General features: G+C 45.3%; 1 protein-coding gene across 1 annotated transcript in view; it reads left to right on the top strand.

The window, feature by feature from the left end:
- Nucleotides 1-23,137, top strand: part of SIL1 (SIL1 nucleotide exchange factor) — a 240,247-nt gene that overhangs the window by 55,268 nt on the left and 161,842 nt on the right. Inside the window, exons 2-3 of the mRNA XM_010388107.2 lie at nucleotides 15,820-15,934; nucleotides 22,535-22,673. Of these exons, the coding sequence (XP_010386409.1) occupies nucleotides 15,830-15,934; nucleotides 22,535-22,673 (244 nt within the window). The 5' untranslated portion in view covers nucleotides 15,820-15,829. The remainder of the gene's footprint in view (nucleotides 1-15,819; nucleotides 15,935-22,534; nucleotides 22,674-23,137) is intronic.

Raw genomic sequence — 23,137 nt, 5'->3', positions numbered from 1 at the left:
AACTTTACTGAATTTATTAGCTCTAACAGGTTTTGTTTTGCTAGATTTGTGAAGGTTTTCTATGTATAAAATCATGTCATTGGTTGGTCGTGGTGGCTTATGCCTATAATCCCAGTGCTTTGGGAGGCTGAGGTGGGTGGATCGCCTGAGGTCAGGAGTTTGAGACCAGCCTGGCCAACAAGGTGAAATCCCGTCTCTACTAAAAATACAAAAAATTAACCGTATGGTGCGTGCCTGTAATCCCAGCTACTTGGGAGGCTGAGGCATGAGGATTGCTTGAACCCAGGAGGCAGAGGTTGCAGTGAGCCTAGATCACGCCACTGCACTCTAGCCTGGGCAACAAGAGTGAAACTCTGTCTCAAAAAAAAACTACAACAACAAAACCATATATATATATATATATGTAATCTGCACATAGAATAGTTTTATGTCTTCCTTTCCAATATGGATGCTTTTTATTCTTTTCTTTTCTTACCTTATTGCTCTGGCTAGAACTTACAGTATTATGTTGAATAGAAGTGGCAGAAGTGGGTGGCTGGGCGCAGTGGCTCACACCTGTAATCCCAGGACTTTGGGAGGCTGAGGTGGGTGGATCATGAGGTCAGGAGATGGAGATCATCCTGGCTAACACAGTGAAACCCCATCTCTACTAAAAATACAAAAAAAAATTAGCCAGGTGTGGTGGCGGGCACCTGTAGTCCCAGCTACTTGGGAGGCTAAGGCAGGAGAATGGCATGAACCCAGGAGGCGGAGGTTGCAGTGAGCCGAGATCGCGCCACTGCACTCCAGCCTGGGTGACAGAGCGAGAGTCTGTCTCAAAATAAATAAATTAATTAATAAAAGAAGTGGTGAAAGTGGGTATCTTTGTCGTGTTCTTGGTCTTTGGGGAAAAGCTTTCAGTCTTTCACCATTAAATAGGATGCTAACTGTGTGTTTTTCATATATGCCTTTTACTATGTTGAGGATGTTCTTTTCTATTCCTGGTTTATTGGGTATTTTTTATTATGAAAGGGTATTGGATTTTGTCAATTGCTTTTTTGGCATCAATTGAAATGATCATGTGGTTTTTTCCCTTCATTCTATTAATGTGGTGTATTACATTGATTACTTTTCATATATTGAACCACTCTTGTATTCCTGGGATAAAATACAAATACTTGATCATGTTGTAGAATTCTCTTAATATGCTGCTGAATTTTGGCTTTCTAGTATTTTGTTCAGGAATTTTTGCATGTATATTGTAAGAGATAGTGGTCTGGAGTGTTCTTATAGTGTCTTTGTCCTGCTTTGGTTTCAGGGTAATGCTGACTTCATAGAATGAATTAGGAAGTGTTTCCCTTCTCTTCAGTTTTTGTGAAGAGTTTGAGAAGGATTGGTGTTCTGCTACCCTTCTTAACAGGCACCTTGCTGGCCAGTAAGTGCCTGTTAAGCTCCTACCTTTTTGGAGCTCTGGCTTTGAAGTTGGGCCAGGTGAACTTTTCCATACTTTGTCTTGACACTTCCATCTTGGCCACCTGTCTAGGCAGCCAGCCATTCTGATTATGCAGACTGGAAGCTGCCCTGACAGGGTCAAGTTGATAAGTTGGACTTTAAGACTGTGGCTTTTTCCATGTGTTCTCTGTTTCCTTCGACTGATGAGTGTATGGTCTGATCTTGGATTTGCTGAACAAGAACAAGGCCTCTGAGCCATCCAAGAGATCAGAACAAGTTAGCTGGTAAGGGAGTAGGTTCTTTGCTGAAAATAATGTAGTTTAAAGTGTTTTCTCAGATATGTAACATTTCAGGGTGAAAGATTCCATTGAGTACAGTTTTCCGTAGTTCTAATTTCACATATGATCATAGAGGTGGCCACACACACTTCTTTCCAAAGTAGTAATTTACATATGTGTGCCATTAGGTTCTGCTGCTTCCACTTCCACTCAACAATTTTTTATGCACCTGCTTTTAAAGATAGGGGTCTTGCTATTGCCCAGCCTGGAGTGCGGTGGTGTGATCATAGCTCACTGCAGCCCTGAACTCCTGGGCTCAAGTCATCCTGCCACCTCAGCCTCCTGAGTAGTTGAGACCATAGGTGCACCACCATGTCCTGCTAATTTAAAAATTTTTTTTTTTTTTTTTTGTAGAGACAGAGTCTTACTTTGCTGCCCAGACTGATCTTGAACCCCTAGCTTCAAGTGATCCTCCTACCTAGGCCTCCCAAAGTGCTGGGATTACAGGTGTGAACCACTGTTGCCCGGCCAGCACCTGTTTTTATGTATTACCACAGTCCATATTTTTACCTGTTTTAATGGCAATGTTATTTTCCATTGTACTCTTCCAGAGGGTTCATTTTAGATTATTGATTTTATTAAATCAATGGCTGTTTTTTGAGTGCCAGGCAAAGTGCTGGGCTATGAAGAGACAGTGGTATGTTACACAGACAGTTGTCTCTCCCCCTGTGGAGCTCCCAGTCAGATGGATTCTAGTTATATGCCTATGAAATAGAGCTTCACTGATACCTAAAACAGCCCTGGAGAGGATGAGGAGGTTGTGCAGTCTCTAGCTTTGGTTCCTATTGCTGCCTTCTAAAATGCGGGTGAAGTCTTGGCAGGACAGTGTCAGTTCTGCTTGTAACTGGGCTCTCAGCAAAGCACAGGATGGAAACCCTGTGACCACGGCAGAGATGGCTCTGAAGTGGAGCTGCCGCAGCAGGGAGAACTGCTGTTTCCTAGGCAATACTCTGCTTAATATTTTTAGCATGTGGTCATGACAGAACTAAATGTGGTTTCTGATCCCAAATTGGTAATAAATGTAGCCATATTTAGAGTCAGAAACAATGCATTTAAAATCCTCTGCTCCTTAATTGTCCTGCCAAGTGCTGAGTTTAGGTTTCTTTGTTTCTTGGCTACCTACCCAGCTTCCTACCATCCCTTGGAGAAGGTGCCCGGATTTTCTCTGGGCGTTAGGTGGGATTGTGAAAGCCGTGAGTTATGGCTCCCTGAGCTGTGTTGAGAGGCATCTGATTTTTGTGTTTCTGCCCACATATGTAAATGTGTACATTTTAAAATTCATCTCCCTTTCAAGTTTTTAAGGATCTGGTATTATAAATAGTCTTGGGCTCTCAGGCGTGTTAAAAATAAAATGTTTCAGTTGCCGACTTACCTGGAAGACATAGTCAATACCAACATGGTAGTAGCAAGTCCTGTGCTTGGTGACCCATCCTCATATTGTTGCTAAGTGTTTCTGTAAGTAAATGCTATTTCCTTGGGGCTCCCCAATTAGTTTAAGGAGTACCCTAATTATTGCCTAGCTCATTATTACAAAGTTGTAATTTGTGTCTTTTTTTTTTTTTTTTTTTTTTTTTTTTTTTTTTTTTGAGACGGAGTCTTGCTCTATAGCCCAGGCTGAAGGGCAGTGGCTAGATCTTGACTCACTGCAACCTCCGCTTCCCAGGTTCAAGCAATTCTCCTGCCTCAGGCTCCTCAGTAGGTGGGACTACAGGCACCTACCACCACAACTGGCTACTTTTTGTATTTTTAGTAGAGACAGGGTTTCACTGTGTTGGCCAGGCTGGTCTCGAACTCCTGACTTCAGGTGATCCACCTGCCTCGGCCTCCCAAAGTTCTGGGATTATAGGCATGAACCACTGCACCCAGCCTTGACTAATTTTTGTATTTTTTAGTAGAGATGAGATTTAACCATGTTGGCCAGGCTGGTCTTGAACTCCTGACCTCAGGTGATCCACCTGCCTCAGCCTCCCAAAGTTTTAGGATTACAGATGTGAGCCACCACACCCGGCCCCAACTAATTTTTATATTTTTTAGTAGAGATGGGGTTTCATCATGTTGGCCAGGCTGGTCTTGAACCCCTGACCTCATGTGATCTACCTGCCTCAGCCTCCCAAATTGCTGGGATTACAGGTGTGAGCCACTGTGCCTGGCCTTTTCTTTTTAATAATTATGCTGTCTGAGACTAAGATGTGGAAGGCCACATTATCCACGGAATGTGAACAGGACATCATCCACCTGAGGCAAGTGACAATATCTTTTGTATATTCTGTTCCATAGTATGGTGCCCAGTGTGCTCAAGGAACTGACATTAATGCTGAAATTATCTTTGTGTGGTATTTGCTTTTAGAGTGTGAATGCTGAATGTTTGCAATAGAAATGGCACACAATTTGTACTTGCCAGTTAGCAGATAGTTCATTTAGAGCTATGGACTGGAAATCATACCTTCTTCCCTATTTTAGCCCCATTAAGAGGTCCTGATGTTTTCTGGAAGCTTAGAGACAGCAGGGGAAAGGAAAGATGCATTCTGATCTCTCCTCCCCCCGAACCCCAACTGTGGTATCTTATTGACTGTGGTGTGAAAGTCCTTGGTGTTCTTTGGGAGCAGGCTATAGAGAAAGCCCATTGCGCATACTGTCAGGAGATCCAGTTTCTATTTTAAAAGGGGAGGGAAGAAAGAAACCCTGGGACCCTTACTTCCTGGATGACAGCTGCATCTGTCTACAGTGGTCCCAGCAGTCTAGGTCAGCTGCATTTGCCCTGGCTATTCCTACTCTCCCTGACTCTCTCTTAGAGGTAGGAGAGTGGCAGCAGGAATTTGGAGACAGGCCTGAGTCATCAGGAAGCTGGACTCTGAAGTGTCTGATGTCAGTCAGCTGGCACTGATGCGGAGCCAGCCAGCATTGCTTAAAGGTTTCAATGGAAATGTGTCTATAACCACCCAGAGTATAGTCCAGGTGTGTGGGCCGACTTGTGGCTCAGGGAAGCTAGTCTCCAAGGAGGGGCTTGGTTGTCAGAACAGAAGACAGTTCTACATGGGGGTGAAGCCCTTGCTGCTTTTGTTTATCCTGTTCTTTGCTCAGAATTTTCTCTAATAATAGTAATGAGTGCTATAAACTTCTTGAGCCCTCATTTTGTGTCAGGCACTGTGCTATATGCTCTATGTCATCTCATTTAATATAGACAGTCATACTACAAAATAGTTACTCTGAAGTCCCCTTATAGATGAAGGGGTTGAAACTTGTAGAGGTTAAGCATCTGGCCCAAAGTCACACAGCTAGTAGGAGAGACTTGGCTCAAAATCTAGAGCCCACATTCTTCCTATTACACTGGAGTGGGTTGGAAGGGAATGGAGCTTCTGGTAACCTTGATTGTTATCAGACATGGGCTGATCACTCCCAATACCTCAGGCAGGGTCAAGGATCAGGTCTAAGGAGTAGGTCCCTTTGTCTGTATCTTCCTAGGAACTTACAGTATAGGACCTACTGGAAAGTACAGACTAGAATTCCTCTGATTCATCTGGTCAACTGCTGGTATGTTTAGTCAAGCCCCATTCACCAAAGAGGACTCCATTTTTGTCTGCCATGTGGAAATACTTCTGTCTTGTGTATTTTCTGCATGGAGGGGTGAGGTGTCAAGTTCTTGCCAGACAGTTGGGTGTGTGTATATACATGGTGTGTGTGGTTGTGGTTTGTGTATGTATATATGTGTGTGTGTGCTTGGCACTGGGCTCCATGAAGGGGAGCAGGGATGCTTTTGCTTCGTGTACAGCTAGGAAGCTTGAGTGATAGGAGGTTAAGGGATCAAGTCACAAAGGAAGCCTGGCTGCAATCTGAGTCGAGGGATTTCTTCTTCCTGAATGCCTGTGCCCATGCCTTGGCTGGTCTGTGCCAAGGGCATTTAGTAATCAAGGTGCCTGTGTGTGGTGTGTGTGTGCACTCGTGTGTATGTGTGGTGTGTGTTTGTGTGTGGTGCAGAAACTTGAACATAGTAGGGGTGGGTCTTTCCACAAGAGGGCCCCAGTAGGCTCATTTAAAAATTTCTGTCCTGACACAAAATGTGCCTTTTTATTTATACTGTTGCAGAACAAATAAAATGATGAGTCCAGTTGCTGTGGCTGATTTCACAGACCCCTCAAGAGACAGCATGGCTGTGGAAAGAGCATGGCTTTTGGGGCCAAACTGGCTTTGAATTCTGACTCTATTGCTCTGTGGCCGCATGAACTCTGGCATGTTAGTTAACCTTTCTGAATTTTGGTCCCCTCATGGGTAAAATGAGCAGCATATTGGAACCACCTCAGAGGGTTGTTGTGAAGAGTAAATGAACTTAATACTTTGCTTGCAACATGGAAAGTTCTCTATAAATGTTGACTATAATTATTATTTGACATAATTAATTTTCCTCTGGGATGGCCAGATAGTATATTTGAATACTGGGGGAAGGGGTGGAACTGGGGTATTTCTCTTTCTCTGCCATGACGATTGCTACAGTTACTATTACAGTTCCACAAAGTGTAAGGACTAAAGCCTCCGGGCAGTCTGAGGCATGACTGAGTGCCCAGAGAAGGTAGAATTGTGTCTGATGGGAGTTTCTTCTTGGAAAATTTACCTCCCTGCCCCCTCCTTCTGCTGGAGTGACTGATGCCATCATTGTCCTGAGGTCATGTGTGTTGTGGGGTAGCTCTCCATCAATCATAGGAACTTATGTGTGGCATTGAAGAATCCCTCTGTTGCACCCTTGGAGGGATTTTTTTTTCTCTGTTCTCATTAAGACTCTAGTGAAATGTTGAAAAATCACATTTAGAAATGTGGCCTCAAATCTTCAAAATTTAGTGGACCCATTGAGCCTTTTGGAGTGCTTTTGAAGGGCCCTCTGACTGCCTCATTGCCAAATCCAGTGACTAATCTCCTGACATTGTTGCCTACAACTGGATTTTCTCATGATTCTCCACTCTCTTGACCTGTGTAGGTCTGCACTAATGTGTGACAGCTCCTCTGATTTCCTTGCTTGCTCCCTTTTCCTAACCTGCAGCCATGAGTTGAAGACTATGCTTGGCCTACTGTCCTTTTCTCTCTAAGGTTTCTCCCTAGAAAGACAGTCACTCTGCTCCTGTTGCTTTGGTTATCACCTCTGTGCTGATAGCACTGGAACTCTTGCCCTGCCTTAGCCCTGTCTACCTCTTCGTCTTCAACAGGTATGAGGTTGCCACAGCCTTCGTCGACCCATTGATAAGTTCCATGCCTAATGGCATTGAATTCCAGTTGTTCTCTATGTAGGTATTGAGTGCCTGCCGTGTCTTCTGGGTCTTCAGCAGTCCAAATAAAGATTGAGCCTTAAGCTTACTTCTAGCATTCAGATTATTTGAAAGTTGTGGCCAAGTAGGACAGATCTGGAGAGGGCCAGGCTAGGCTAGGCTTTTTATTCAGTCACTCTGCTTGTCATGTGATTTCTTGTTTTTTTTTTTTTTGTTTTTTTTTTTGTTTTTTTTTGAGACAGAGCCTCACTCTGTCGCCGTCTAGAGTGCAGTGGTATGATCTTTGTTCACTGCAACCTCTGCTTCCTAGGTTCAAGCAATTCTCCTGCCTCAGCCTCCCGAGTAGCTGGGATTACAGGCGTGCACCAAGATACCCGGCTAATTTTTTTGTATTTTTAGTAGAGATGGGCTTTCGCCATGTTGGCCAGGCTGGTCTCGAGCTCCTGACCTCAAGTGATCTGCCTTCCTTGGCCTCCTAAAGTGCTGGGATTACAGGCGTGAGCCACCATGCCCGGTCATGTCATGTGATTTATTTTCATTGGAGGCACTATCTTTTGTTTCTGTGATTGCAGTTTTTTTTTTTTTTTTTTTTTTTTTGCTAGTTTGTTTAGCTCCCTTCTTGAAGATCTGTATTCTTCTCTACTGGAGTGGGAATGGAGTAGGTCATGTTCCACCTCTGGGAGTACAGCGAAAGGGCTAGGAATGCCCCTCACTGTTCTTTCCATTTCATCCCATCCCATGTTGCCTTCCCTCCAGGTGTCTATTCCCAGCTGGGCCTGTGGAGCCCTTCTTGGCTCCCTGTGCTCTCTGGCAGGGCTAACATCTGTACTGCCACTGTTCTCGCTTGCAGGCTGCACAGTGGATTTTGTAGCTCTCTGTAGCTCTTTGTAGCTCTCTGGTTAGGCAGAGGCTTGGATTCATTGTGAACCCTCTACCCTCCAACATCCTCCTCTAATAACCTTTTTTCTTGGGTGCCTTGGGTTTGTTGAGAGCAGTCCCTCTTTGCTTGGCCCCAGGCACGACTTCAAAACATGGGGGAGATATTATCCCCATTGTACAAATGGCCACTGGCTCAGGGATGTTCCAGTCCAGCCACCTAGCAAATTAGGGGCTGGACTAGTTAGAAGCCATATTTGTTTTGCTATTCAAGGACTTTCCATTTAATTGCTGTCTACCTCTTGACTTTCTGTTTAGTATTGTCTCAGGGGGAAAAAGCTTGTTTGCCTTGACTACTCCAAACTTGTTTTTCTTGTCCTTCAAATTATTCTTTAAAATTCATTTCTTTTCTTAAGCCTTTGCACATTGTTCTCCCTTGTCAGGGGCGTCCTTTCAGTGTCCTCTTTGCATTGTTTCCTTAGCTTCATATTTGTCTGCTTAAATTAGGTAGTGCACTTCTGTTTGTGTAGAGGTGAGTGACTGTACGTGTGCATATGAGTTTGTGCAGCCCATAAATAGTAATGAATGTGTGTCTGTGGAAGAGCTCATCCTCTAACCTTCAGTTTGTAAAGCAGGTGATTGTCCTACAGCTGTTGCTGCAGCTGGCAGTTCTGCATGTTGGTGGCTTGGCTCTCTGGATGCCAATATATGCTGGGAAAAGCACTGAGTGGGCTGGGTCTGCCTTGGGGCTCAGCAGGAAACTGCCTCGGGTTTCTCCCTTTTCAGCCAGGAGGGTCATCCTTTAACATATATTTCCTTTACCTCCTGGGAGTAGCTACCCAACAAAAGGCTTTGGTCCTCATTTGAGGCATGGATCAGCTGGAGACTGTGTGGATCTAACAGGGAGTAGGAGCTTTGGAGAGTAGTTGCCTGGCCTGGCCCTGATGGGCTGTGGGTCCAGGGGCAGCAGTCATCATTTCCATTCCAATGATGGAGTTGGCTGGGCACCGAGGCTCAGGCCTATAATCCCAACACTTTGGGAGGCCGACATGCGTGGATCAGTTGAGCCCTGGAGTTCGAGACCAGCCTGGGCAACACGGTGAAACCCCATCTCTACAAAAATAATAAATAAAAAAAAGCCAGGTATGGTGGCACACCATACCTGCTACTTGGTAGTAGTCCCAGCTACTCGGGAGGATGGGGTGGAAGGATTGCTTGAGCTTGGGAGTCGGAGGTTGCAGTGAGCCGAGATTGTGTCACTGCACTCCAGCCTGGGTGACAGAGTGAGGCCCTGCCTCAAAAAACAAACAAAACAACCAATAAAAAAATGGAATGATGATTAGATGCTGGGTGCTGGACGCAGTACTTCCTATTCATTGCTTTATTTAATCCTCGCTACCAACCTTTGAAGTAGAAATTCTTAATACACCTATTTTATAGGTGAAGAAACTGAGGCCTAGTGAAGTTGTGTCCAAGATCACATAGCTAGGAAGTGGCAGAGCCAAGAATTGGCCTTAGGTCTGTCTGACTCTAAGTCCATGTGTTTATACTACCCAGTGTTTTTGTTTCTTTTGTTTCTTTCCTTCAGTTTCTTCCTTATAAAATGGAAGTAGGAATTCTTGCCCTTTCACATTTCCCAGGAGATTCGGGAAAACAAATACATGAACATACAGTGTAGGTTAATAACATGAGCATTTTATAAGATGGAATTCCAAGGGCTCCATGGCAGTCTACCGAGTTGGCTTTGCTTGCCCAGGACACTTAGAACCTTTTCCAGTTCTTTCTGTGCTCTGGTTCTGAAACTCAGCTACTGCCCATGGGTCCTTCTAGGTGTGTCAGAAGCTGCCAGAGACCCAGCAATCCCGCTCCCTCTCCCTTTATTGACTTCTTGCCATCCTCATCCCATTCTTTTGTTTTCCATTCTGGAGAAAAGACATTAAGGAGAGATGTCTTGTTTATACAGGGCCCAATCCCCACTCCCAGTCTTGTCTAAATTGGTGGAAGACATGAGACACTGAGAGAGGTGGGGACTGAGTGACCTCATCCCACCTGCTCCCCAAGCATCTGCTCTGGGCTGCAGTAAGCTGGCAATACAGATTGGTGAGTGTATCCAACCTCTGTTTAAGCAGAGGTACAGCCTACAAATGGACACTTTTGATAGAAAAATGGGCATCTCAAGTACCTTATTATCTCTTCTGTCCCAAAGCCCAAGGATAGTTAAGGAAAGAGTTACTGGTGAAACACTGAAATAGTTTCCCCTTTCCTGGACAGAGTGATGGTATTTTATGTCAGAAGAGGGCCATAAATATAAAGATGTAGGTCTGTCCTCCATTGAAAGTCAAGGACGATGAGAAGGATTTTTTTTTGTAGGGTATGCAGGGGCCATTGATGAGGTGAACCCAGAGTTTATGCATGGCAAGTGGTTCGGGAATGGCACTATCATCAGGCCAGGTGTGCCAAACTGTGCCTCAATGGGATGCCATGACTTTGGCTTTACTTATGCCAGGGACTGCAGCTGGCTTTTGCTGCTGCTGCTGCCTCTGTCCCTGCTTGTGATGGTAGGCCATCCTGGCAAAGCATAGCTGTGTGCCACTTCCCTTTCCCCTTTTCCCTTCTCCCTCAGCTTTAGCATAAAGCCCGGGGCAAACTATGCCTGCCACTTCTTGAGTAAGGAGCAAGACCAGGTGACGTGGCTACAGGCCAGGCCTTAAAAGGACGAAGAACACTGTTTTCCATGCCTGCTTGCTGCAGAGTTGGTACTTGCCCTTGCTCTCTGAATGCCCCTGTGAAGTCTGAGGAACTGTCTCACACCTTTCTCCCAGCCTCACCTAGGTCTCTCCTCAGTCCTCTCAATCCCCCCATCCCTCTCCCACTGCCCAACTCAGCTCCATGTTCTTGTTCTCTCTTTCTCTCTCTCATTCTCTCTCTCTGTTTTGTGGAAAAATATATGGAGGCAGTAACTGGGTCAGGCGTGCAGTCCATGTGGAATTATTGAGGGAAGATGAAGGATCCACTTGTGAATCCATCTCTCATCCTTAGTATTGGCAGAAAATGTTTCTGACAGTGTTTGCGTGTGTGCAGGAGATGGAGACGGCTGGGAGCCCTGTGGGAGCTGCCATTTCTCTCACCCTCCACTCCTCTTCCCACTCCAAGGAGTGGGGGAAGCTGCTGTGTGTGCATCAGCTGCCCCTGACCTCTTCTTCCTCAGTCCCTTCTGGGCCTCCTCCTTCTGCTCGTTTGTCTTCTTTGCCCTTGACTGTTTCCTTCTCATTTAGCTCTTCCTCCTCTTCTTTTTCCCCAGCACCAGTTTCGTTGTTGATCCCCGGCTGTAAGAAGGGAGCTCATAACTCTGTGTGTGTGCGTGTGTGTGTCTGTGTGTGTGTGTGTATACACGAGTATCTCATGGAAGGGGAGGGACATCTGTGGCTTTGGGTTAATCTTTGTTGTATTGTACATTGTCTTGATAATACTGTGAGTCCCCTGCTTCTATTCTTTCTTCTTTTTTTTTTTCCCCACTGCCAAGGCTGCAGCATTAACAAAAGTATAGAGCAGTACAGGCAGCTCTAGGGTTGTGCCTTCTTAGGAACTGTCTCCCTAGGCCTCCCTAGCCTTCTCCCTCCTGATGTGGCGACCCCTTGCCCCTTGCTCATCCTCACTCAGCCTGGCCCCTCTCCTGCTCACACCCAGGGATGACCAGTCACCTATCCAGAACCTAGTGTGGTGCTGTGAACTCAATCCCTGCCTTTCAGTGTGATTGGTGCCCCAGGGAGCCAGGTTGCTGGGGGAAGCTCTCGTGGCACTCAGCCGTTCCATTTTGTCGGCAAAAAAAAGAGGGGGGGAACTGGCAGAAAGCTAAGGCTTTTGCTGCTGGGTGAGTGTAGCAGCTATTTTTAGTACCCGAGCCTTTGCTTTTCCATTTGGCTGTGCTTTTTTAGCACAGTGCCGGTCCAGCAGGGCTGTTTTCCTTCATGGCTGCAGATGTCCTTAGGGAAAGTTTCTGTCGGCCACTGAGAAGATGTGGGCTGTGCAGAGGGGTAATGGCTTCTGAGAGTGGGTTCAGGCACGCTTTAGGTCCCACTGCAATCATGCCACAGGTCCAATTTCTTAAGGTGAAGCAGGGAGAAATGTGGCAGGAGTGGGATAGAGAAAAAGTAAACACCACATTCTTCAGAGGTGTTGCCCTGTAATTAACTCACTTAAGCCTCAATTGAGTAAACTGCCTAATGAGGTATACTGGGGCTGGGGGATAATATTAAAACTTCTTATAAGGTCTGGGCTAATACTGACACAGCCTGAATTTTCCTAAGGTTTTCGGGTTTGTTTTGCTTGTTTTATTTTGTTTTTCTTTCTGCCTTTCTTTCCTAGATCATTTGCTAATTTGGATTAAGTTTTCTTGACTTCTATCCTAGTTTACTAGAATATTTTCACTTTTCCAAATAGAAACTCTTCAATATTAAGGAGTAACTCTCCATTTTCCCTTTTCCTTAACTCGGTAACCGCTTTTCTACTTTCTATCAAAATGAATTTGTCTGTTCTAAATATTTCGTATAATCAGAATCATACAATATCTGAGCTTTTGTGTCTGATTTATTTCACTTAAGACAATGTTTTCAAGCTTCCATGTTGCAGCATGTATCAGAATTTCATTCCTTTTATGGCTGAATAATATTCCATTGTATGTGTATACCACATTTTGAAAATTCATCTTTTGATGGCACTTGGATTGTTTCCACCTTTTGGGTATTGTGAACAATGCTGCAGTAAACATTGATGTACATATATCTGTTTGAGTCCCTGTTTTCGATTCTTTGGGGGATATGCCTAGGAGTGGAATTGCCGGGACATATGGTAATTCTATATTTAGCTTTCTGAGGAGCCACCAAGCTATTCCCAAGTGGCTGCACTGTTTTATATCTACACCAGCAATGTACGAGGGTTCCAGTTAATCCACGTCTTCACCAACACTTGTTATTTTACTTAAAAAAAATTACAGCCGTCATTGTGGGTGTGAAGTGGTGTATCATTGTGGTTTTGATTTGCATTTCCCTCATGGTTAATGATGTTGAGAACCTTTTCATGTCTCTATTGGCCATTTGTATATCTTCTTTGGAGAAATGTTTATTCAAGCCCTTTGCCCATTTTTATTTAAAATTTTTTTTTTTTAGTGACAGAATCTCACTCTGTTGCCCAGGCTGGAGCACAGTGACATTATCATAGCTCACTGAGGCCTCAAACGCCTGGGCTCAAGAGATCTCACCTGAGCCTCCTAAGTAGCTGGGACTACAGGTGCACACCACCACACCTGGCTAATTTTTTAAATTTTTAGTTTTTTTTTTTTTTTTTTTTAGAGAAGATGGCTAGCTATATTGCTCAGGCTGTTCTTGAACTCCTGCCTTTGCCCATTTTTAAATTGGGATGCTTGTCTTTTTATTGAGATTTAGGAATTCTCAACACGTTCTGGACAATATACCCGAACAGACATGTGATTTACAAATATTTTCTCCCATTCTGTCTTTTCACTATTTTGATAATATCCTTTGAGACCCAAAAGCTTTTTAATTTTGATGAAGTCCAATTTATCTATTTTTCTTTTGTTGCCTATGCTTTTGGTGTTATATTTAAGAAACCATTGCCAAATCCAAGGTCATTAAGATTACGTCTATGTTTCCTTCTAAGTTTTATGCTTTTAGCTCTTAAAGGTAAGTCTTTGATTCATTTCTAGTTAGTTTTTATAAATGATATAAGGTAAGGGTTCAACTTTACTCTTTTTTAAAAAATTTTTTTAATTTTTTTGAGCTGGAGTCTCGCTCTGTTGCCCAGGCTGGAGCGCAGTGGTACAATCTCGGCTCACTGCAAGTTCTGCCTCCCAGATTCATGCCATTCTCCAGCCTCAGCCTCCTGAGTAGCTGGGACTACAGGCGCCCGCCACCATGCCCAGCTAATTTTTTGTGTTTTTAGTAGAGATGGGGTTTCACTGTGTTAGCCAGGATGGTCTCGATTTCCTGACCTTGTGATCCGCCCACATTGGCCTCCCAAAGTGCTGGGATTACAGGCATGAGCCACCGTGCCTGGCCCCAACTTCACTCTTATACATGTGGATAGCCAGTTGTCCCCGTACCATTTGTTAGACTGTCCTTTCTCCATTGAATGGTCTTGGCACCATTGTCAAAAATTGACCATATTTGAGATTATTTCTGGACTCTCAATTTTATTCCATTGGTCTGTCCATCCTTATGCCAACATCACCCTTTGATTACAGTAGCTTTGTAGTAAGTTTTGAAATTAGGAAGAGTGAGTCCTCTAACTTCTTTTACTTTCTTAGATGGTACTCACTCTGTCGCCCAGGTTGTAGTGCAGTGGCACAATCTCAGCTCACTGCAACCTTCACCTCCCAGACTCGGGTGGTCTTCCCACCTCAGCCTCCTGGGTAGCTGGGACTACAGGCGTGTACCAGCACACCCAACAAATTTTTTTATTTTTGGTCGAGATGGGGTTTTGCCATGTTGCCCAGGCTGGTCTTGAACTCTTGAGCTCAGGCAGTCCACCCATTGGCCTCCCAAAGTGCTGGGATTATAGGTGTGAGCCACCAGACCCAGCCCTTTCTTCATTTTTGAGATTGTTTTGGCTATTCTGGGTCCCCTGAAATTACATATGAGTTTTAGGATGAGTTTCTCCATTGGGTTTTTTTTTTTTTTTTGAGAGGGAGTCTCGCTCTGTCGCCCAGGCTGGAGTGCAGTGGCCGGATCTCAGCTCACTGCAAGCTCTGCCTCCTAGGTTCATGCCATTCTCCTGCCTCAGCCTCCCAAGTAGCTGGGACTACAGGCGCCTGCCACCTCGCCTGGCTAGTTTTTTGTATTTTTTAGTAGAGACAGGGTTTCACCGTGTTAGCCAGGATGGTCTCGATCTCCTGACCTCGTGATCCACCCATCTCGGCCTCCCAAAGTGCTGGGATTACAGGCTTGAGCCATCGCGCCCGGCCTCTCCATTGGGATTTTAACAGAGATTGCTCTGAATCTGTATGTTGCTTTGGGTAGTGTTGTTATTAACAGTATGAAGTCTCTAATTCATGAACATGGGATGTCCTTCCATCCTTATATTCTTTTAATTTTTTTTTTGGAGGATTGGGGTCTCACTCTGTCACCCAGGCTGGAGTGCAGTGGTATAGTCATGGGTCACTACAGCCTCAACCTCTAGGGCTCAAGTGGTCTTCCTGCCTCAGCCTCTCATGTAGCTGGGACTACAGGCTCACACCACTGTGCCTAGCTAATTTTTTTGTTTTTAAAATTTTTTTTTTGTGGAGACAGGGTCTCACTGTGTTGTGTAGGCTGGTCTTGAACTTCTGGCCTCAAGGGATCCTCCCACCTTTGCCTGTCCTTTTAATAGTTACTGGGGCTTGTACTTTGATTTGTTTGACTAGTTTGAAAGGTGGTGTGAGAGGTTTTGTGACTTGGGAATATTGAACTTTGCTGTCTTAGAGGATATTGATGCCATCTGTCTTCAGGTAGGATAATGGGTGTGTTTTAGAAGTGGGTGGTTACAAAGGCTTATGTGGATTTGTGCCCATGTTTGTTCACACACAGATCGGTTGGTTAGTTTCCCTCTCTCCTTATCATAGGTCAAGACCACCCGCCACAACCTGATAACAAGTTCTAATGAAGAAGGAAGGGACCAGGGCTGTGATAGCTCATGCCGGAGTCCCGATTGATTGTATGGTTCTAGCCAGGGCATATCTCTTATTGGATGGCTGGATCCACCATGGGAGACAGAGGCTTCAGAATTAACTAGAAGTGGTAGAAGACTCGTTATATCTCTATGCAGGAAATGTCTGACATGTGAGCAAGTGATAACACGGGAATCACAGTGCGGGGGAATCAAGCACTAGCTTTTCACTGACCTTCTGTTTTCTGTGCTTGCACCTGCAGGTCCCTGACTATGGCTCCCCAGAGCCTGCCTTCATCTAGGATGGCTCCTCTGGCCTTACTGCTTGGGCTGCTGATGGCTGCCTGCTTCACCTTCTGCCTCAGTCATCAGAACCCGGTAAATGTCTTTATTGCAAGTGGGAGGGATCCTCGATGAGGTCTTGAGAAGGCCTCCCTGTCACCAGGGCTGTTGTGGGAGTAGGGTGGGCTTTTATGTTTCTTTCTTATGTGAGTGTGGCTGGCAGTGGATCATGGAGTAGGTAGACTTCTTCCTCCCCATCCCTGTGTCTTCTGGCTTCTGTTTAAAGCTTATGGCACAGTTTCCCTTTGGGGAAAAGATGATGATGATAAATTAATAATTATAATCTTCCATGTACCAAACCTTGTAGTGAGTGCTTTATATTTATTTTCATTTAATCCTCCCAACAACACTATGAAGTAGGCAGCTGTAGTTTTTATCCTCCTTTTGAGGAGAAGACTAAGACTCAGAGACATTAGGTAACTTGGCCAAAATCACACAGCCAGTTTGTGAGAGCTGTGAATGTCAGGATTCTTCCCAAAAGCTGAGTGCTTGTGTGGTGGGCATCAGTTCCAAGTAAGACTCTTTTTCTTCCTCTCCTCCTCTCTCCCTTGTACTTTCTCAGTTCATCTCCATCTCTGCATCCTCCTTCCTTTTGTCTATAGCTCCCTGTTCTTTCCGGGCCACACTTCATTAACCTAGAGCTCACTGCTCAGGGCTTCTGCTATTGCCACTGGCAGGAGGAGAATGCCCGAAAAGGCTCTGAGCTTGGCCTGGCTGCAGCACAATACGGTTCCTGGCCCTGTTTACTTGGCTTGTCCCAGTAACAGCCTGCCCTTGACCAGCTCCTAATGCCCTCCCTTTCTTCTCCCTTGATAAGGTCCCACTGTCAGTTATTTGACAGTTTCACCCTCCCCTGGCCACCTTCCCCAACCCCTGGGCTCCCACTAAATGTTGGATAAAGCGCTGGAAGCTCTGGAGCGGGAGGTCCTTGAAGTGCAAATGACAGTTGTGATGAATTTAATAACAATCCAGCTTAGCTGTGGTTCACCTCTGGCTCATGGCAAGCTTCCACCTTCTCTCTGAAATCATTTGTTTCCTCTCTGCCTTTCCCCCCACTTTGTGGAGCAGGAGAAAACATACAGTTGGGAGTCACGAATCCTTTTGAGTTTTTAATGCCCTCTGAGATCCTGTTGGTGCTATTTGCCTCTTATTCAAGGACAGTGAGAATGGGATTCCAGGGGACCCTGAGAATGGGACTGGCTACAGCATGAGGTTGGGGCTGTCTCTGGCATGGATTGGCAGTGGAATGGCCCAGAAAAGAGCCTTGAGGGACCAGGGCTGTGTCCCCTCCCCAACTTGTAGCTCATGAGGATGCCGTGCTCCCCATCGTGAGCTTTAGCAGATGCACAATTAACAAAGGCATGCTGATGAATTTACTTAAGGACCGAGTTAGGAAGTCCCTTTTGGATAATAGTCCAACCAAATAGATGAGCTTTCAGAGCATAATTATTCTGGCCCATTTATATTAGCTCTATTGAGTCTAGTCTCAGAAAAATGTTAATACTGACTTTCATCAACAGAAGCTGCTTTTATCCTTATGTCTGTTCCTAAGCTGTATACATTTGTCATACTCTTTTATCATGTGCTAAGCACAAGTAGGAGTTGAAGCATCTTTTCTCTCATACCATAAAAATTGTTGCCCTGATGTCATTTAAAATCTAAATTATGCAGCCAGCCACCTTCAGAACAGTGAAAATGGGGTGGAGGTGGTTATGATCCTTTCTTCAGAGCCCGGAGTCCAGGTAAATGCTCCTGATGACTTGGAATTGTCCTCCCCAAAGGCACTGGGGCAGGTTCATGCCCACCCAGGAAAGGCTGGCCGTGTGTATCACAGTATGATCTGGAGCCAGCTTTCCTTCCTGGCTCTTGCTGCGGTACTTCCCTGGGATGCCACATCTCAGGAGGCATGTAGATGCTGAAGGGCTGTGGTTGTGTGTTACTGGCCTTTAAAAAGGTGGTGAACAACGAGGCAGGTAAAGTAGTGGAGCCTTGTAGAAGAAGCACAGGCCCTTCGTAAGATCCCTTTTGCCTCACACTTTGGCAATTTGACCCTTTCTGAGCTTTGTTTCCTAATCTGTAAAACAGGATTGGTACCTTCCTCTTAAGGTTTTAGTGTAGATTAAATGTGATTATATATAAAGCACCTGGCATTGAAACTGGCACAATATGGCCAATAAATGGTTAATGAATGTCAGCTGTTGTTTTTTAGTATGGGGGTGCTGCTTCTCTGGTTTAATTTGGGCTGTGTCAGGCAGGCTTCTGTCCCAAAATGTTGCCCTGGCAGTCTGTCTCTGTTACAGTGTCTGTCAACCCACCATTAGAGATTCATTCATTCTCTTGGATCTTGAAGGCTTTGGTTTTTAAGAATCTCTTATTCAGATACAAGCGCAAGGAAGTGTGACATGGTAAGCTGTTGTCAGCTAACACCTTAGCTAGGATTTCTTGCCAGTCACTTGAGAGGAAATTGGTATTTGGAATGATGGTGATAGGGAGAAGAGAGTGCTGATGATCCAGCATGGAAGGGAGCCCTGAGGAGCCAGCTGGGAAGGCACCAGAGCACGGGGTTTACTTCATGGCTGACCAAGGGCTGGCCTGCCTCCCTCTCCTGTTCAGGACACTGCCTAGGCAGAGTGAGGCTAGTTGTGCTTGTTCTTTCTCTGGGACTGTGGTTTCTTACCTGGCCCATGGAAGTCTTTGCCAAGGAAGGGCATGTGCTGGTACATATGCTAAAGTGATCTCAGTGTCCCAGCATCATTCCCTCAGCTCTCAGGGCACAACTTATTAGGACATCTGACTAAAAAAGAATCATAGAAGTGAGTCAAAACTTATGTATGGGCCTTGGAGCCAGGTAGGTCTGGACTTCAATCTCTGCTGTGCTTTTCTGAGCAGTGTGATTTTGAAAAGCCCCATATCTGTCCTCCTATGGGACTAATATGATGTGCTTCACAGATGAGACTTGGATGAATTGAGGCATGGAAGGCATCTTGCCCCGGTGCCTGCCATATGATCAGGGCTTAATAAATGGTAGCTGCTGTTATCATTACAACCTCATCCTCTTGATGCTGCTTTTTCTCAAAACCTTTTCTGGAACTCTGCTTTTGAACTCACTGTCCAGCCTGTGGTGTGTTCATATCATTGAACCTCTCTCAATGCTTCTGAGCCCTTGGCCTTTGAGGATAGCTAGGTGTGATTTAGGCAAAGCATCTAAAGACTCCCATAGCCAGGTCTGGTGAACAGGGTGAGCACAGATAGGGCAGAACCAATTTTGTGTCAATCCCCACTAAAAATCAAGGTGTACTTTAAAATGTACTTTTAAATGTACAGATTTTGTGTTTGTGTCTTAAAATCTGGTTCCAAGATGATACCTAGAGGAGGTGCAAAAAACATTTTGAACAGTGACAGGATTGTTGCAAAGGAGTCTGGCCTCCTTAGGACTTGAAGCATGTAGCTCAGTGGTTCATCAGTCTCATTCTCTCCCTCCTTCTCGAATCCACGCTGTTAATCTTGTTAATGAAATCTAGAAAAAGAGGCTTTCCCAACCCTTAGCAGTTAAATGAACATCGGCGTACCTCAATTTTGAAGGGCTTCCTGTGCTACCTTCTTATCACCATCTCCCTTGCCCCTCTCTGCTTCTCTTGATGAGAATTTGGCTGCTTGCTTACAGCCTGCCAGGAATTACCCGGCTAATAGGTAAACTGAAACAAGGATTGAGGCTGGGCATGGTGGCTCATGCCTGTAATCCCAGCTCTTTGGGAGGCAGAGGAGGGAGGATTGCTTAAGCCTAGGAGTTCAAGATCAGCCTAGGAAACAAAGGGAGACCTTGTCTCTACTAAAATTTTTTTTTTTAAAAAAAGGTTGCAAATTGATGCTTAGATATTTTAGTTTGGCCCTCTTAGTGTTCTAAAAATAAGAACATTTCACATAAAAATCTGGATTTCTGTTTTCAAGTTGAATGCCTGCGTGACAGTGGTAGACCAGCTGAGTAGCAGCTGCTTCCCTGAGTCAAGGCAGGAGGGCTCCAGTTTCTACAGTCCCACCACTCCCTGTTGTTTACACCTGGTCCACTGATTTACCTGCATCCCTGCCTGGCCCCTGGGACATTTCATTGACACACCTCCAAGGTAAATTTTACTGACTTTCTCCTCGTCCTGCAGTCTAATGCTTCTGACCAGGGCTGATCCTAGTGTATATAGATAGGCTGTGGTACTTAGCAGACAGGGTGGTCTTTGCTCTGGAATATGAGGTGAGTACCTGCAGCAGACTCATGTGCTTTGGGCTTTCCTCAGTCTAAGGCACCCAGAAGACACACCTGCCTATGGGAAGGGGCATTCATTCATCTATTTGTTCAGCAGTTTCAAACTAAGCCCTGTGCTAGGCATGGGGGTGATGAAGGAGACTGACATGGTGCCTGCCCTCTAGAAACTCAGCTTGTTGGAAGTCCTTGATGTCCATGTCCTCAAAATGGAGGGTGCCTCTTGCCAGTGTGTCTTCTCTGTAGTCTCGTAAGCACACCTATTCTTCTATTCCTAGTTTCCTTTTGAGCTCAGATTTGTGCAAACTTTAAGTTGAAGGGATAGGAGGGGTTTGAGGCACCAGGCTGCGCAGGTGACATGCTTGAATGATGCCATATTGTATAGTCACTCCTGGATGTCACAACACAGTCTGGAATCTATGACTGCCTTTATAAGTAATAACACAGCCACCATGTACCCAAGGCCAGTGGTTTACAACGTAGTACCTTATCTAACTATGAGCTAGATGTTGTTATTATTTTCATGTTGAAGATATGGAAACTGAAACTTAGAAAGTTAAAATACTTTCCTGAGTCACAAGAAACTGGGATTTGAATTATTCAGCATCTTAACCACTATGCTGGAGTCAGTGCCTCTCATAACTATGCATATAACATCTCCCAGGTGTGGTTAGATTTGAGAGCTTCTTCTTGCCAAGATATTTTCCTTACTGGTCTTAGTAAGGCCTGAAGTTCTGTCATCTAAATTTCATGCCTTTATTTCTTGTTAAACTGTAAAAATTCTTGGAGGGGCTCTACATTGTCATCACCAGCACCTTAACATTTTAACCTTTCCTCTGGCAACTAAAGATCAGACATTGAGGGACCCAGGCAGGAGGGAATCCTTATCTAGAGTAAGGCACTTTTTTTTTTTTTTTTTTTTTGGAGACAGGGTCTTGCTCTGTCACCTAGGCTGAAGTGTGATGGTGCCATCATAAGCTTATGATGCTTATGACCTCATCATCATAAGCAGAGGTCACTGCAGCCTCTGCTTCCTGGGCTCTAACGATCCTCTTGCCTCAGCCACCCAAGTAGCTGGGACTATAGGCGTGCGCCACCATGCCTGGATAATTTTTTTGTGTTTTTTGTAGAGATAGGGTTTTGACGTGTTGCCCAGGCTGGTCTTGAACTCTTGGGTTCAAACAATCCACCCACCTTGGCCTCTCAAAGTGCTGGGATTACAGGCATGAGCCTCCACACCCGGCGGAGAACGAGGTGTTATTTGAAAGTTAAATAACTTTCCAGATGTATGCATATAACATCTCGCAGGTGTGGTTAGCATTGTTGGGAGACCAAAATGAGATCTATGTAAAGTACCCAGCACGGGTTTGGGCTCACAGGAAGATTCCAAGAAATATACTTTTTATTACTTGGGGAGAGATTGGCAAGCAGAGAAAAAGTGATGACAGGGGAGGTGGGCAGGCTGAAATACCTCCCCATGTGCTAATGTGGGTTCCTCCTTGTTTTCCCAAATGTAATTTCCCAGAGCTCTGGAACCCTCTGGTTCGAATTTCCTGAGGCCTTATTACTTTTTTTGCAAGAACGGGTTTAAAAATGGGATGGGAAGGATGAGAGTCCAGGCAAGAGCAAAATGAATAATACTTTGTATTTATCTTTCATCGCTGTCTCCTGAGCTGAGAATGCTCCAGAGACACCATCTCATTAATCCACTATGTTCTGCACAGGGTGGAAGGAAACAGGTTTTAGGAAGTGGTTTCCAACCTGAACATCTTCCTCCCTCAGCCCAGCTGGATTCTCACCTTCCCACTTGCACCCTTCCTCTATGGTTTGCAGTGGCTCATAGGCACACTGGGGGATTGCGCCCTGCTGGGATGCTTGGGAATCAGCTGGGCCTTAGCTGCCAGCTTTTGTGCATCTGTAGTGGCCATTTGAGGCCTTACTCTCCCATTCATGTATGTGTTTTTTTCTTTTCTAAATATGTGTATTTTTATTGTAAAAATAATACGTACGAGTTTTAAACATCAAACAGTATAATGGCATGTCAAAAAGTGAAAGGCTTTTATTGTTTCCTTTTGCCAGCCCCTGTCCCTAATGTGTTCCCTTAACACGTTCAAGATACCATGGGATCTTCTAGAGTCATTCCCTATGTGTTTTCAAAAGTACCACATACACACAGGACAATATGCTGCATTCATTTAGCTGTATCACCTCACATGTGCTGGTTCTGAGGCTGACCTTGTGAAAGGAACTGTGAGTGTCCAGACGTGTGTGGCTGTTCGGGAGGGGGGTATGGAGGAAAAGAACGTGCCACCCTAGCCATTTTTTTTCCTGCTTACCTGGGCGCCTAGTTGCGGTGGGTCATTCCCTATGTTTTCTTTTCTCAGAAGGAGTTTGCCCTGACCAACCCGGAGAAAAGCAGCACCAAAGAAACAGAGAGAAAAGAAACCAAAGCAGAGGAGGAGCTGGACGCCGAAGTCCTGGAGGTGTTCTACCCGACGCATGAGTGGCAGGCCCTTCGGCCAGGTATCGGGCCCAGACCTGTCCCCACAAAACACACTCTGAATTCAAACTGTGTATGTCCTTTGTCCCCACAGGGCTGCTCCTTCAGGCTGCTCCTCTCTGGCCTGCGGGAGGGAAACAGCATGGTCCGTCAGAGTGGTATCTGCTGCTGCAGGGCTCAGGGACCTTCATTTTCCAGCAGAACAGAGATTGCAGCATCTTAGTGCCCTGGAAGGAAGGCAGGTGGTGGGTGGCTGTGGTTTCTGAGCAAGTGATTGAAAACTTTCTTTCCCTGCACTTCTGAAGCACCGGAGAGGCACTGACATGTGCCTCGCTCTGCAAATGCTATTTTGGGCTCTGCTGCTTGGCTCAGTGCTGCTGAAATATTGTTCATGGGAGAGTCCTGAGCGCCAGTGTGGGGCAGGTGTGTTCTGTTGTTAAAGGAACCTGTGCCGAGAAACGGGCTGGTCCTGGCCTGGTTTTTAAAT

Source organism: Rhinopithecus roxellana, chromosome 3 (genome assembly GCF_007565055.1).
Source record: "Rhinopithecus roxellana isolate Shanxi Qingling chromosome 3, ASM756505v1, whole genome shotgun sequence".
NCBI lineage: Eukaryota > Metazoa > Chordata > Mammalia > Primates > Cercopithecidae > Rhinopithecus > Rhinopithecus roxellana.
Note: the sequence above shows the minus strand (reverse complement) of the source record. Positions and strands in the feature narration are given on the sequence as shown.